At 42.7% G+C, this 13,145-nt stretch overlaps 1 protein-coding gene across 1 annotated transcript in view; it reads right to left on the bottom strand.

Moving 5' to 3' along the window:
* Nucleotides 1-13,145, bottom strand: part of LOC109288582 (NAD(P) transhydrogenase, mitochondrial-like) — a 137,640-nt gene that overhangs the window by 56,436 nt on the left and 68,059 nt on the right. Inside the window, exons 9-12 of the mRNA XM_019504156.1 lie at nt 10,794-10,985; nt 7,899-8,052; nt 5,999-6,160; nt 4,348-4,458 (exon numbers count right to left, since the gene is read on the bottom strand). Of these exons, the coding sequence (XP_019359701.1) occupies nt 4,348-4,458; nt 5,999-6,160; nt 7,899-8,052; nt 10,794-10,985 (619 nt within the window). The remainder of the gene's footprint in view (nt 1-4,347; nt 4,459-5,998; nt 6,161-7,898; nt 8,053-10,793; nt 10,986-13,145) is intronic.

Raw genomic sequence — 13,145 nt, 5'->3', positions numbered from 1 at the left:
CATCTTCCAGGTCATTGATGAAGATATTGAACAAAACCGGCTCCAGGACTGACCCCTGGGGCATCAATATAGGCACCTAACTTTATTCATAGGAAGTAGACCACAGTTTAAAGCACAGCCAACACCTGTGGGCCATGTGCCAAATCTGGCCCAAGAAGGGACTGGATCTGACCCATGAAGGTCTTATCTAGTCCATGTTATACAAACACTCACCAAGCCCCTACTCCTGCCCAGCCACCTGATCTGGTCTATGTTCTGTGTTCCGTGTTTTATTAATGGACATCCAATCCCTTGCTGCTATTCCAGCATTTCTGCCCTATATAGAAGACTTCTCTCTCGCAGTCCACTGCAGCCTTTGCTTATGGTCTCGGCCAAATTCTCGCTCCTCACATTTTTCTGTGACATATTTTTCTGTGGAGGCTGAATTACAGGGGTGAAAGATTAGCCTTCCGCACAGAGTAGGGATGACTGGACAACAGGAATGGATCAGTGGCCCAGGGTAGCTGCCTGGTCAGAGGCCCCTGCAGCCCCTATTAGTAAAAGGTTCATGACTCATGATATAAAGGGAAAGAAAAGTCATATCTGACTGTACTTAGCCTTAGCAGTATTCTTTAAAAGAGAGGTTTTACAGAGTAACTAATGTTTTTCTACTATGAAACAATTTCATTTCTAATATAAGATCCCTATAGCCATTTGTGGCCAGAAAAACAAGTTATTTCCATCTAATATTCTGTGCTAAAAGTCAGCAGGAATTAAAATGTGTCTAGGGCCAAAACAAGGTCCCTATCTTCAAACTCTGCTTAGGGTAGGATCCAGTTAATCATTCTCTCTATTCCCCTGTCCATTGAAATTCCAGCAGGCAAGAAAATGCCAGGAGACAAAGTCTCTGGCTGCAAAATGTTCAGCTTCAGCAAATTATAAATGGACTCCACAATGACTCACTTCAAATTCTAAATTTGCAAATGCAGTTTTGGACATGCATATTTGGCACATAGATATAGTGTCTGTTTGTGCGTGCAAATAAAACCATTACCTATGTCAAAACCCAATTCATGAGTTCAAATGAATACTTTGTGCATGCAGAGGGTTTGCAAGTACAAATTTCAAAGCCATTTTAATGCTCCTTGGGCAATATGCCCCATGGAACATGAATTATGATCTCTGTGAGATTCAGGAGAGTCTCATGAGATTGGCTAAAGGATTTTCCATGCCTCCTAGTGTGCCACATACTGTATTTACTCAAATATAAGATGACCCTGAATAGAAGACAACCCACCAATAATTAGACTCTATAGATGGAAAATTTATACATTTGTTATAATTTTCCAGGTACAGAATCTAATTATTCAAGGTTTGTCTTGGATTTGTTCTTCTCTCTGCTACAGCAAGGAAAATAAATTTGGGGGTCAGATAGCCCCTTTGCCCTCTGCCCCCCACAGCTTCTTACCCCTGCAGACCCTTCCCCACTCCTTACTGTCAGACCCTGCTGACTCTGAAATAAACATACCTATAATCATTTGCCTATATGCTTAGTTCATCCAGAATTGATGCATTTTGTCTATTTTGAAACTGCTGCAAGTTTTAGCACAGAACTCCATAAACACACTTTTAAGTAGCGCTTTTGTACCTTTTATATAGTACAAACCATGCATATTAGTGCAAAACCAAAAGGCTCATGATTTACCGGACAGTTCATTGCCCACGGCTGAAATGGAGCCAACAGCATTTCAAGCCATGGGGACCCCACAGCTCAGCACTGCTCAGTATGTATGTGTGCTCCAGATACCACCCCCCACCAGAAAGGAACCATGTGCTAATTAGCTCCCAACTCATGACTGGAAATGGGCATTCTTGTCACGAGTCTCAGGATCCTCCAACAAAGTATATGCAGATGGAGAACTTGATCCAGCTCCACTTCATGAAGGGAGGGGTCACACTAATCAGATGTAACAGGCTAAGAGAATGTGTGACAAAGGGATTCTGAATGAACTTTTTGGGGCCCTGTTTGTTGATGTTTGCTGATATTTAAGGCTGGTGAAGAAACAGGACTCATTGGAAATGGAGCTCAGCTCTGGGAGTGAAGAACTGGAAATGTATTCAATGCAGTGGCTCACCATGACTTTTGAAAGAGTCAGCACTAAGGGAACATTAGTATGTATCATATTCACATTGGCTACACTAACATATCCTTGTGCTAGTATCCCTGCTCTCAGGCTTTCCCTCTAGCTTGTTCCTGTGGCCTTTTGTCTAGGGGACATCTGAACTCCAAGGCCTCCAGCTTGGGACTGGTAGATAGGATGCCTGCTATGGATTTGGGAGTATCTGAAGTCCCAAGCTGAAAAGTCTGGGAGGTGGGATATTTGCTGGTGGTAGCACCATAGACGTGAATGATTGAGCTCTGCTCAGTCAACAGAATTCAGAACCAATTTGGCCTGGGACATGAAATAATAATAAAAAAAAAAAAATCAGTATGTTTTCTCAATATGGGCCATGGGTTTTATAATCATGTTCAGTGTTTGCTGCATTTAATCAACTTCATAGTTGGTTTCCATTACTTCTGGCAGCAGTTTAATGATAGACAATGTATTTAATGAGATTCCCTTGTATGTGAATGTAAGACTGTGGCAGGGCGGCGCCTTTAGGGGTGCCGTGACCTCCCCTAGCGCCCTTGCCTACCGTGCCAAGTCTGGGTCCTGAACGCACCCTCTGTCTCGCCCGCCACGTCTTTGATCTTTTATTATCAATGGGAGGCTGCCTTCCTGCCCTCCTTGGCACGGGGCCGGTCTTACTATACCAGGAGTCTGCTCTACTCCCTGTGCTGGCCTTCTCCCGGGCCTACTTGATATGCATCCTCTCCTGGGGCTTCTCCCCATGCTCTCGCCCCCGCCGGGGCCTGTGCCTCGCGCTTCTCGCACTCTCTGCCCACACTTGCTCACTCTGGGGGCCTTCTATGCCCGCACTCCCGGCTTGCCCACACTGGGGCCTTCTATGCTCGCGCTTCACGGACTTGCCCACACTGGGGCCTTCTACGCTCGCACTTCCCGTGCTTGCCCACACTGGGGCCTCTAACTGGGCTCGCCCCCTTTTGGGGCTTCCCCCTTCCAGGCAGCGCCCCACTGGGGCCTACCCCTCATACGTCTCGCGGTCACCTGCACTCGGGCCCGCGCCCCGCGATCCTCACCCAACTCAGGCCACTGCTCGCGCTTCCCGCGCTCCTCGCGTTTCGCACACTCGGGGCTCAGGTGGCCTCAGCCTTACCTGGCCCCAGACCCCTTGCAGGGTTCTACGCCTGACTCGGGCCTGTACTCGCGCTTCCCGCCCGACTCGGGCCTCAGGCGGCCTCAGCCTCACCTGGCCCCAGACCCCTACTAGGGTTCTATGCCAGACTCGGGCTTCTCACGAGTGGGGCTCAGGAGGCCTTAGCCCTACCTGGCCCCCAGACCCGGCCTGGGTCTTATGCCCCACCAGGGCCCTTTTCAATAGGGGTTCCCAATTGAGGCTCGTCCCGGTATTGCCCCCCCACTGGGCTTGGGGTCGGGACACCCCGCTCTCAGCACCCTCTACAGTGCTAAACAACTGTGCCTGACCTGGCACCGCATGCTGTGCCCCCAACAGGGCACCAGGAACCCCCTTACTACTGGGGAGTTCCCGTGAGGCCTCCTCACATCCCTACAGCCTCACCTGGTCCTCCGGTTCGCAACAATAACCCAAACCAAAATCTCCCTTTCCTGGGTTATAACACAACTTCAGCAAAATCTCCCCCCTCCTGGGGTTTAATGCAACTCCAAGCCAACCTGGCTATCTCTGTGTATCCTTCTCAGGGTTTCCTCCACCCAGCATTATACGTAGACACTCTCCAGCCATCAGGCCTCTCTGTTATCCTCGGCTCTGTTTACTCCCACAGAGCTTCTTCTCCTTGTGCTGCCCGAGGGAGACTGACTCTGGCCCTAGCCTTCTCTGCTTATAAAGGCCAGGCCCTGCCCCCTGGCAGTCAGCTGACCCAATTAGTTGCCCTAGCAACTCCCAGCTGCTGCCCTGTTGACTGGCAGCTACCCATTTACTACTACTCAGTAGCAGGCACCCTAGTGTCCTGCTACAAAAACATAAGGCTTTTTCCCTCATGCTGAGGGGGGGGGAGGGTGGAAATCTCATCCCACATTTGAATAAATATAGTACATATTTGATATAGTCAGATGGGACAGTCCAGAAACTTGCCCAGCTTTAGATACAAAAGGTTAGCTGATGGAATTTCATAACACATACAAATGTAACATATACAAATGTACAAAAACAATCTAGACACATACAGACACTTATTGTAAGATATGGAGAATAAACGGCGCTCACCTGCAATATTCACAGATGAAACAAATGCAGCTACTACGGCTAAGGTTTGAGGAATACTGCTAGGGAAGTAAGATCCTCCCATTAATACCAAACCTCCAACAGCAGTAAGACCTAAACAAACCAGAATAAATCAATACTTCATAACTGTACATATAAACAATTCGTAAGTAATTCATCCACTGCAAACCAGAAGCAAGCAATGATTCCTACTGGTATTGGCAGGAGCAACTTTAGAAATAAGGTATGACAGCTGGACAGTTGCTTCACTCCTCTCAGCATTGTGGACTCAGAATAGTACATTGAGATCCCTAGCTTCCATGGGGACACTAAGAGTTTGGTGGGTTTCCCACCTTTACACTCCACCACGAAGCCTTGGGGGAAAACCGGGAGAAAGGGCACAGCCAAATACCTCATGTGCAGCTACAGCTTCTGCTGCCTTTCAGCCACCCAAAGAGTTCTACATTTTTGCTGGATTTCCTCTATGGTGAGTTGATTATCTGTTTGTTCCAATCCTCTTCCTCTCTCTTCCTCAGCCTCTTTGACTCATATTTCCTCTATATCTGTTCCTTGTACCCTCTTCTCCCTTGCCTATCGTCCTTATCCCCTTACCCATCAGTGTCCCCTCTTCCTAAGGTTGGACCTTAGGCTCTGTCATAAAAATCAGCAAACTCAAAGCAGCACTAAGGTGCTGTGGAATGAGCTGTTATGGAACCAATCATACTTGCAGAGGCTTCTGAAGAAGCTAAGTGAAAAAAAGTTTCATGATCTTAGCTGTGATCTTTGTTAACAGAAATCAGCTTCTGCCAAGTTGCAGATGTACAGTAAACTATGTGTAAGAGCACTGCAATATTATTTTTCATTATTTACACAGTTCACAAGATGTGCTAGGTGCTTTAGAGGCCTGTAAAACACCCCAGAACTAAACTGTGCCTTAACTCCACAAGCTCATTTTAGCATGGATTTGCCCATCTTGGGGGAGCTAGGGATTATGCTTCAATACAATCCTTAGAAGAGGGTACAAGTGTACAGAAGGCAGCTGCCTGTTAAATGAGACAGCATGCTCTCCTGGCACAATCCTGCTAAATGCCCCAGCTCTGCACTACAGAGAGAAGTCTGCTCCCAATGTAAGATTACAGTTGTGCGCAACTCCTTGAGTTCTCCCTCCCATATAATAGTGGCCCAAGAGCACAGTGAAAGCTGGCAAGACCAGATGAAAGATGTGGAAAGGGAAACAGCCTACAAAAGACGTGACGTGACGTGACGTGACGTGACGTGACGTGACGTGACGTGACGTAGGGCGCACACACTTTTTGGTTTTGTCATCATTCACATTAGGATAGTGGGCAGTAAAAGCAAAAGCTACTGTATTTGCTTTATTCTTATAAAAGCATGATTCTCATCAAGTCTCCAGGGGGATGCAGTCAGTGAGAGCTTTGTGTGGGGAAATTAATCTCAGCTACAACTAAAGAATAAAGACAGCATTACCAAGTGACCTCAGGTTTGTGAGTTCCAGTCCTACTGTAACAGTTAACAGGACACCTGCCTTTGGCTAAGCCACTGAATTTCACTGGTTCTCCACCTGAAAGTATCCTAGCATTGAATTTGATTGTAGATCTGAAATACCCACAAGGAGAAAGAAGAGTTCACTTACCAGAAATTGCATTTGTTACTGACATCAGCGGTGAATGCAGGGCAGGAGTGACTCCCCAGACAGTATGATAACCAACTATTCCAGCAAGCCCAAATGTAGTCACCATTTGGGTAAAAGCAGAATTGGGAGAAATGAGCCCCAGTCCCAAAATGCTTGTCAACCCTAAAAATAAAAACATATGCTGAAGAATAAAAGAACATTTTTCTTTATTAGTCCTAAAATATAGACCAAGAGGTCAGCCATGTTCCCACTGCTTTACCATAGCTATCTATCAACAGGAGCAGGAGATGCCTCCAGACATACTTCAGTATGCCTAACTTTTATTCTGTCTTTGCCAAAGCTAAACCTAGCCAAGAATAGAACTTTTTTTTTTAATTTTGTTTTTTAAATCATGGGACCCAGACACAGAGCTGCCAACAAGTAAAATCTGTGAAATGTAAACTATTCAGACTGAGCAAATCATAGAGAAAAAGTCCATCAAAAACAAGGGAAAAATGGCATAGATTCTCCAGTAATTTCTCACAACCTTTACTGCATTAGTAGGAAACAGACCACAGTGTACCACATCTGAACATTATTAAAACAGGCAGACCACACAAACAGTTCAGTAATACTTAGTGAGAGAAACCATCATTGCCTTCAGTATTAGTCTGTTTGACGGTATGGGGTAGAATTTCAAAAACCGTTTTTACATTTTGGATAAAGGTTGTACACCACAGTCATAAATACATGATTTCAAATATATTTTTACTTATAGCCAGATTTTCCCTCTCTTACTCTCATCTAGTAGCATCTTATTACTCAAATCATTCTAGTGAAATATGGGAGTATTCTCTGAGCAAAGTAAAACACAGTATAAGCAAGGGTATCAAAATCTGCTGGTGGTGGGGAGTTAATTTTTAAAGGGCTAACCAGCTGGACACGTCTTTACTGAAACATTTAAAGGTGCATACAGAGCACTCAGCATTAGCTGAAGAAAAAAAAATCTCCGAAGTCAGATAATAAAATGCTTATATGCCAAGGAAAGTACGCAGATATAAACTTAATAACTTATCCACAACCTGGCAATGACAATAGCAAAATCACTGGGAGGAGATCATAGTTGTGATGAGACAGTGATGGGAATCTTTGGAGTACCATATAAGATGAAATAAGGGAAGGATTACTAATTGAAAGCAAGTTCTTAGATCCTTTTCTAACTCCCTTTAAAATCCATTCTTCTCCACCACCAGAAAATCCCTTTCCTCAGGCTAATGGTTACTCCTGCTGTTGCTCATTTATCTGGCACAGGAGTTTAGACAGTGGAGACTCTTTACTTACATCTAAGATTGTATTTTATTCATTACCCTTTGTTCTTTTCAAAGAAACTTAATAGTAGAACAGTGTCATGCTGTTTATGAGAGAATACTATTCATTATAATGAAAACCTTGTTATCTGATTTACTTTCCATTTAAGTAGTATGTTTTCAAGTATAAATAGTCATAACAACAACACCTGGAAATGCAGAACATAAAATGCCTCATATGTCTATCAGGGTCTATATGCCAGTTTCAATGGGTTTGGAGTTTGGCCCCTGAACAGCGCAATGTTAGCTCTTTATTATATATGCAGTTAAGAGCACAACACGTTTTTTGGTAATATTATATAGACAATGACTTAAGATTGAGCTTCTAAAAAAATAACCTGTTTCTCTGAGGTTTCTTTTTCTTGCCCATCATTCAATTGGAAAGTAACTCAGGAGCTTAGAAGTATTATTTAACCCTTTCTGATACTGTTCAATATTAAAACAGTGTATAGAAACCTATTTCACAAACTGGTTTAATTACTTTTATTCCTAGAAATATAGGGAATGCAAACAAAATGGGTCATATAGCCAAATCTCTCTGGTGTATCATTTACCTGCTGTGTAAGCTCCAGCTGATGTCATGGTCTTCCTAAATGGTGAGATCAAAGCTTGTTTCTCTGCTTCTAACTCCTGCACAGATTTTGGTTTAGCAGGAGCAGAAGGTGGTGCTGTTCTTGGTAAAGGTGCTGGAAATAAAGTCTTGCCTTCCTGTAAGAAAAAATGATGATCAGTGTTGTGGATTTCTGTGTCTCTTGCCCTCTGTAAAATAATGGGCTGATCCTATAGCTTTATTAGGGCCAGATCCTGTTGCGTTTACTTACATGAACAGTTCAATTGAAATCAATGAGATTATCCATGTGAGTAAAGGTACAAGGGTTTGGCCTTTACTTTTTATTATTGTAATGATAATGTATATTTATTCTAAAATATAATTTATTAAAAATATTAAAAATCCTTATTTTTCATAAATCAGAAATTTTAATCTATATTTTAATTAAATAAACTTAGATCTGCCAAATTGGCACTGATTGTTGAGTTCTGTTAGTGACAAAAAGCCATCTTTGTCCACTCTAGCCCACTAAGAGTCACAGGACAGAATATGGTCTGGCATTTTTAGACTATTACACTTGATGTATTTCACCCTAATAAAAAATAAATATATGAAGAATAAAGCAAAAAAAATTTAAAAACCGACTCTTAAACTAATATTGCTTTGAAACTGAACTTGAATTCATTTCTTCTTTCTAATGAGTCCTCTACCAAAAAGTCATTCCAACCTGCCAATATTTAATCACTGTGCATAACTATGCTCTGGCTTAGGCGGGCAATTATTTTGGGCAGAGGGCCACTTACTGAGTTTTGGCAAGCCATTGATGGTCACATGACAGGCAGCCAGGGGCAGATAAATATTAATTTTCTAAATTTTTTCGTGGTCCCACAGGCCGGATGGAATGGCTTGGTGGGCTGCATCTGGCCACGGGCTGCATTTTGCCCATCCCTGTCTTAGTGCTACCTGCAGACAGATATGGATCCTGGACAGGTCTGACTTCACCGTATCAAAAGAAATTCACTTCATGCTTTCTTCCATTAAAAAAAACAAACATCCCTGCAAAAAATCAGCCTGCCCAAAGAAATTTCTCATGTATGGAAAAATCCCAGCACGCACACAAGTAATCTTAGTTTTCATGTACTTGAAGTTGTTCCTCTTGCATTTAAACTTAGGTTTCATTTCCCAGTCACTGGTTTATAAAGGTATGCAGATCCCTGCTTTTAAGACAGAGGCTCTGAACAATACGATTTATTGCTAGGTTCTCATTTTCTTTTCAATGCACTAAAGCTAGAACATTTCTAGCTTCAGTTATATTGTCTCTTCAAGCAGTAGTGCTCTTGTTCCTCCCATACTAAAATGACTAGCTCAGAAAGACACCTCCAGGTACCAGGGCCTTCGAGCGTTCAGCAGAGCCTCTGGTCATGTTTGTATGGAGCTTAGTAGGACTGTGTGAAGCTTCGGTCCCTGGTTCAATTCAGCAGAGATTTGGCCCATTTTGGTGGCTGAATCCCCGAATCCAAATCAAATCAGGAGACCCTTTAATCACTCTGAATCCAACTGGAACCCTCCAAATCAATTCAGAGGGATTCAGAAAGATTTGGCAATTCAGCCATAGACACAGCTTTAAATGTTTTTTCTACACACCTCAAGGTGCCAGGTGGCTTGTGAATGCTGCAATGGAGGGGTGGATGGAGCACCCCACAGGAGCATGGGGGGCTCCCCAGCATGCTCAGTAGCAGACCCAGAAGTGGACCGCAAGCACTTCCAGTCCATTTCCGGGTCTGCCAGGTGCAGGGGGGCCCTCCTGCACCCCCACTGGCTCGGTGACTGTTGCCTCCTGGGTCTGGGGGGGCACCTGGGGTCCCCCCATGGCTACTCACTGAGCTGGAGATTGCAGGGGAGTCCCCTGTGTGCTCTCCGGTGGTCCTGGAAGTAGACCAGAAGTACTTCTGGTCCACTTCCAGGTTCGCCACCGAACATGTGCTCCCTTGCACCTGTGTGATGCTCCATCCACACCAGCATCTCAGTGTTCACGATCTGTGCCTGTTACCTTGAGGTACGTAGAAAAAAACATTTAAAGCTGCGTCTATGCCCAAATCACTGATTCTCTGAATCAGCATCAAATCTTCAGATTCGGATTCAGCTGAATCAAATCAGTGAATCAATTAATCAAATCACGGTCCCTGATTTGGGCTGAATCTGAATCGAATAAGGCCCATTTTGCACACCGCTCGAGGTTAGCATTCTACATTGTGACCACAACACCTCACTTGAAATCTGAGTCAAAGCCGTTTTTAAACTTTCTAATTGTTTTCGGAATAGATATTTATGGAGGCAGTGGAATCACCATCACTGGGACACTGATGTTAAATAAATAGCTGTCAGGTGTAGCTATAGTTGATTCTGCTCCAGAAAAGGGAGACACATCAGATGCTCTATCAAGACCTGTTTCATCCTTTTAATTTTGATTCTCCGATTCTCTACTAACTGATGTCACTTAAAGAACCCCACACAGCTTGCACACCTCCACTCATGGTCTCACCCCTTGCCTGAATACATCACCTCAGGTTCCCAACATATATTGACCCCAGAGCAAGAAATCTAATAGAACATTTGATTTAATATCTCCTACAGCATGACAGACCAATCCCTAGTACTGAATCCTTCTTTATGAATCACATATTCAGTATGAAGGTTGAATGTCAAAAACTGAGAGTATCAACACTTTTATTAATATTTCTGTTGTTCTTTTTTTAACCCTAAATATATCCCTGATTACAACTCCTTATTTAAAATATAAACTCATCTATTAAGATGTGGCTAACAGAAACATTCATGTCCTTCACAATACACTTTTATAGCCATTTCTTAAAATTATAAAAATTACCTTAAAACTCACCTTCATTATCACAGTTCCTCTAATGACATGATCAATAGTCCCATAATCAAAATCATCCTTTGGCTCAAAATAAAAATATTCTTTGTCAGGAGAAATAGCTTTTAATAATTTCAAGATGTTGTTGGAATAAAGGCTACTGGCCTGAGTAGCCATTCTGCTTGGCAAGTCTGTATAACCAATGTGCACCACACCCTGATGAGAAAGAAAAATAAACTAATGTCAAACTTTTTAATGTATTATCTTGAAAAACGTTCACATATTCTCCATAGATTTGATGAATATTTTAAACATGCCAGTAAATCACATTCACATATGACTGCAGACATGCCTTACCAAAGCTTTGTTTTACAAGTTAGAGACTTTCTTTCAAAGCTAATAGCTTATTCGGATGCATGAACAAAAAAGTCAGCAATTTTGTCAGCAAGCCAGCAACAGAACAAGCTGGGAGGCCAGTCAGGGAACTGGCTTCAGAACCAGATGGTGCTTATTTTAAGAATAAGTCATCAAGTACTTTTTTGAGTTTGAAAACACCTCTTGTTTGTCTGATAAGAATCATATTGCACAATGCATTTCCCAGTTTAATTGCACTCCAGTGAGTCCCAGGAGGAAGATATGCTTTTAGATAGCTCCATTTTCAATACACTTCAACTGTATCGAAGAGGATGTTTCCTTATGAACATTTCACTGACCGAAAGTGGAAGAGTATAGTCTATCAAAAAAACCCCATTTTAATCCCATACTTTCACTGCATATGTTCTGACCTCGATGCAGTGCCCTAAATTCTTGTTTTTCCCTTTTATTTTATCATCATTACAATGCATTCCAGTATTAGCCATCTGGACCTTGCAGCTGCCAACTCATCCCATATGTAGCCACAGGTGCTGGCTGCAATGCACATTCAGAAATAAGGCTAAGGATATGATATTCAAGTATGGCAGTTACAGAAGAAGTCAGTTTGAGTTAAAATGGAAACACTGTCAGTTGGGCAGCTGTGTGCAGCTGGCTTTCCAGAACACAGCCACAGAATATTAGCCACTGTCTAGAAAAAGACATATAGCAGGCACTGTAAGGATTTTATTAAGGCTTTATGCCCCATTCCAGCCATTCACGTAATACCCCACTCCAACAAGATGCAGTCATTAGTTCCTTGCAGGGAGGGGGCACGCTGACTGTTTCTCTTGCAGTGAAGTCATGGTGACCCCTAGTGGCTTCAAAGATCATTTCCTTTTCAAAGAAAAAAGTATAAAATTCTGAAATTTGAAAAAAAAAATAGAAAAAATTATCCAGAGTCTTCAAGCTATTATAGGATTTAGGCAGGTAGTGAAGATCAATCACCACTCTACTTTTGGAGGACAGTTACACAGAAGGAATTTTCTCTTTGTCAAGAACATTTATTGAAATAGTTTTCCACTGTAGGGGATTCGCAACTCCCTGCTGGAGACAATTGATTTGGCAGTGATAAGAATAGGAAATTAATTGAATAGTTGGAAAAGAGCATAGAGACTTCATAGCATCTTTGTAGCTTGTATCAGCCACAGAACCCTACTTTATGTAGTGCTGTGGCTTCAGGGAAAGTTTCCTCTTAATGACAGTCAAGAGATATTGGCTGCATCTTCCAAGCTTTTCTCCTGTCTCTTCATTCCCTATTTCAGGGTTTTGTTACCATGAGCTGAGGAAAGCCCATACCTCGATTTCTTATCTTTCCTGTACAGTAGTTACTAACTGTGTGTTTTTGAATAAGCAGGTAGGCCTCGCATTCCACCTGCTGTTTGAGGGCACAGCAAAATTAACTATTGTTGGAACAGAAGAGTCCTGCATCAGCAGAGTTACAGTACATCCAGGGAAGACAGACCACAGGGGAGAATGTGGACCTGAGGCATCCAAACTGCAATTCCATGTGGGCATAACAGTAACTCAGGAAGACAGATTTAACATCATGCTGACCCAAAACAAAATTGTTCAGTTCAGTTCCAGGCAGTGAAATATTTAAATCTGAGAGTCTGACCCAAATGATACATTTTATTTTATTTTCCTGCTGAAAAATTGAAAAATATTAGCAAAATCAAAGCTTTCCTGGGGAAAAACGATGCTTATGCAGAAACCACATTTTTTGCCAAAATCTTATAAAAATTCTTAACCAGCTCTCTGAATGAAATATTTTGCTGGTTTAAAGTAGGTCTGGCTATCAATCTTGTACAAGCCCATGGGATATTTTCAATGAGAGGCAGATAGCTAGGGAAGCAAGGAAGGCAAAGCAGCAGTGCTGCTACACTCATAATTTTTGGCACGAGTCTCACAGTATTTTCTCTTTTCCCATAGAGGACCAGCTGCTAGAATCAAATTACCACAAGA

The sequence above is a fragment of the Gavialis gangeticus genome, unplaced genomic scaffold, assembly GCF_001723915.1.
Source record: "Gavialis gangeticus isolate Ggan-Ray unplaced genomic scaffold, GavGan_comp1, whole genome shotgun sequence".
In the NCBI taxonomy this organism is placed as follows: Eukaryota; Metazoa; Chordata; order Crocodylia; family Gavialidae; genus Gavialis; species Gavialis gangeticus.
This window is presented reverse-complemented; position numbering and strand designations above follow the sequence as displayed.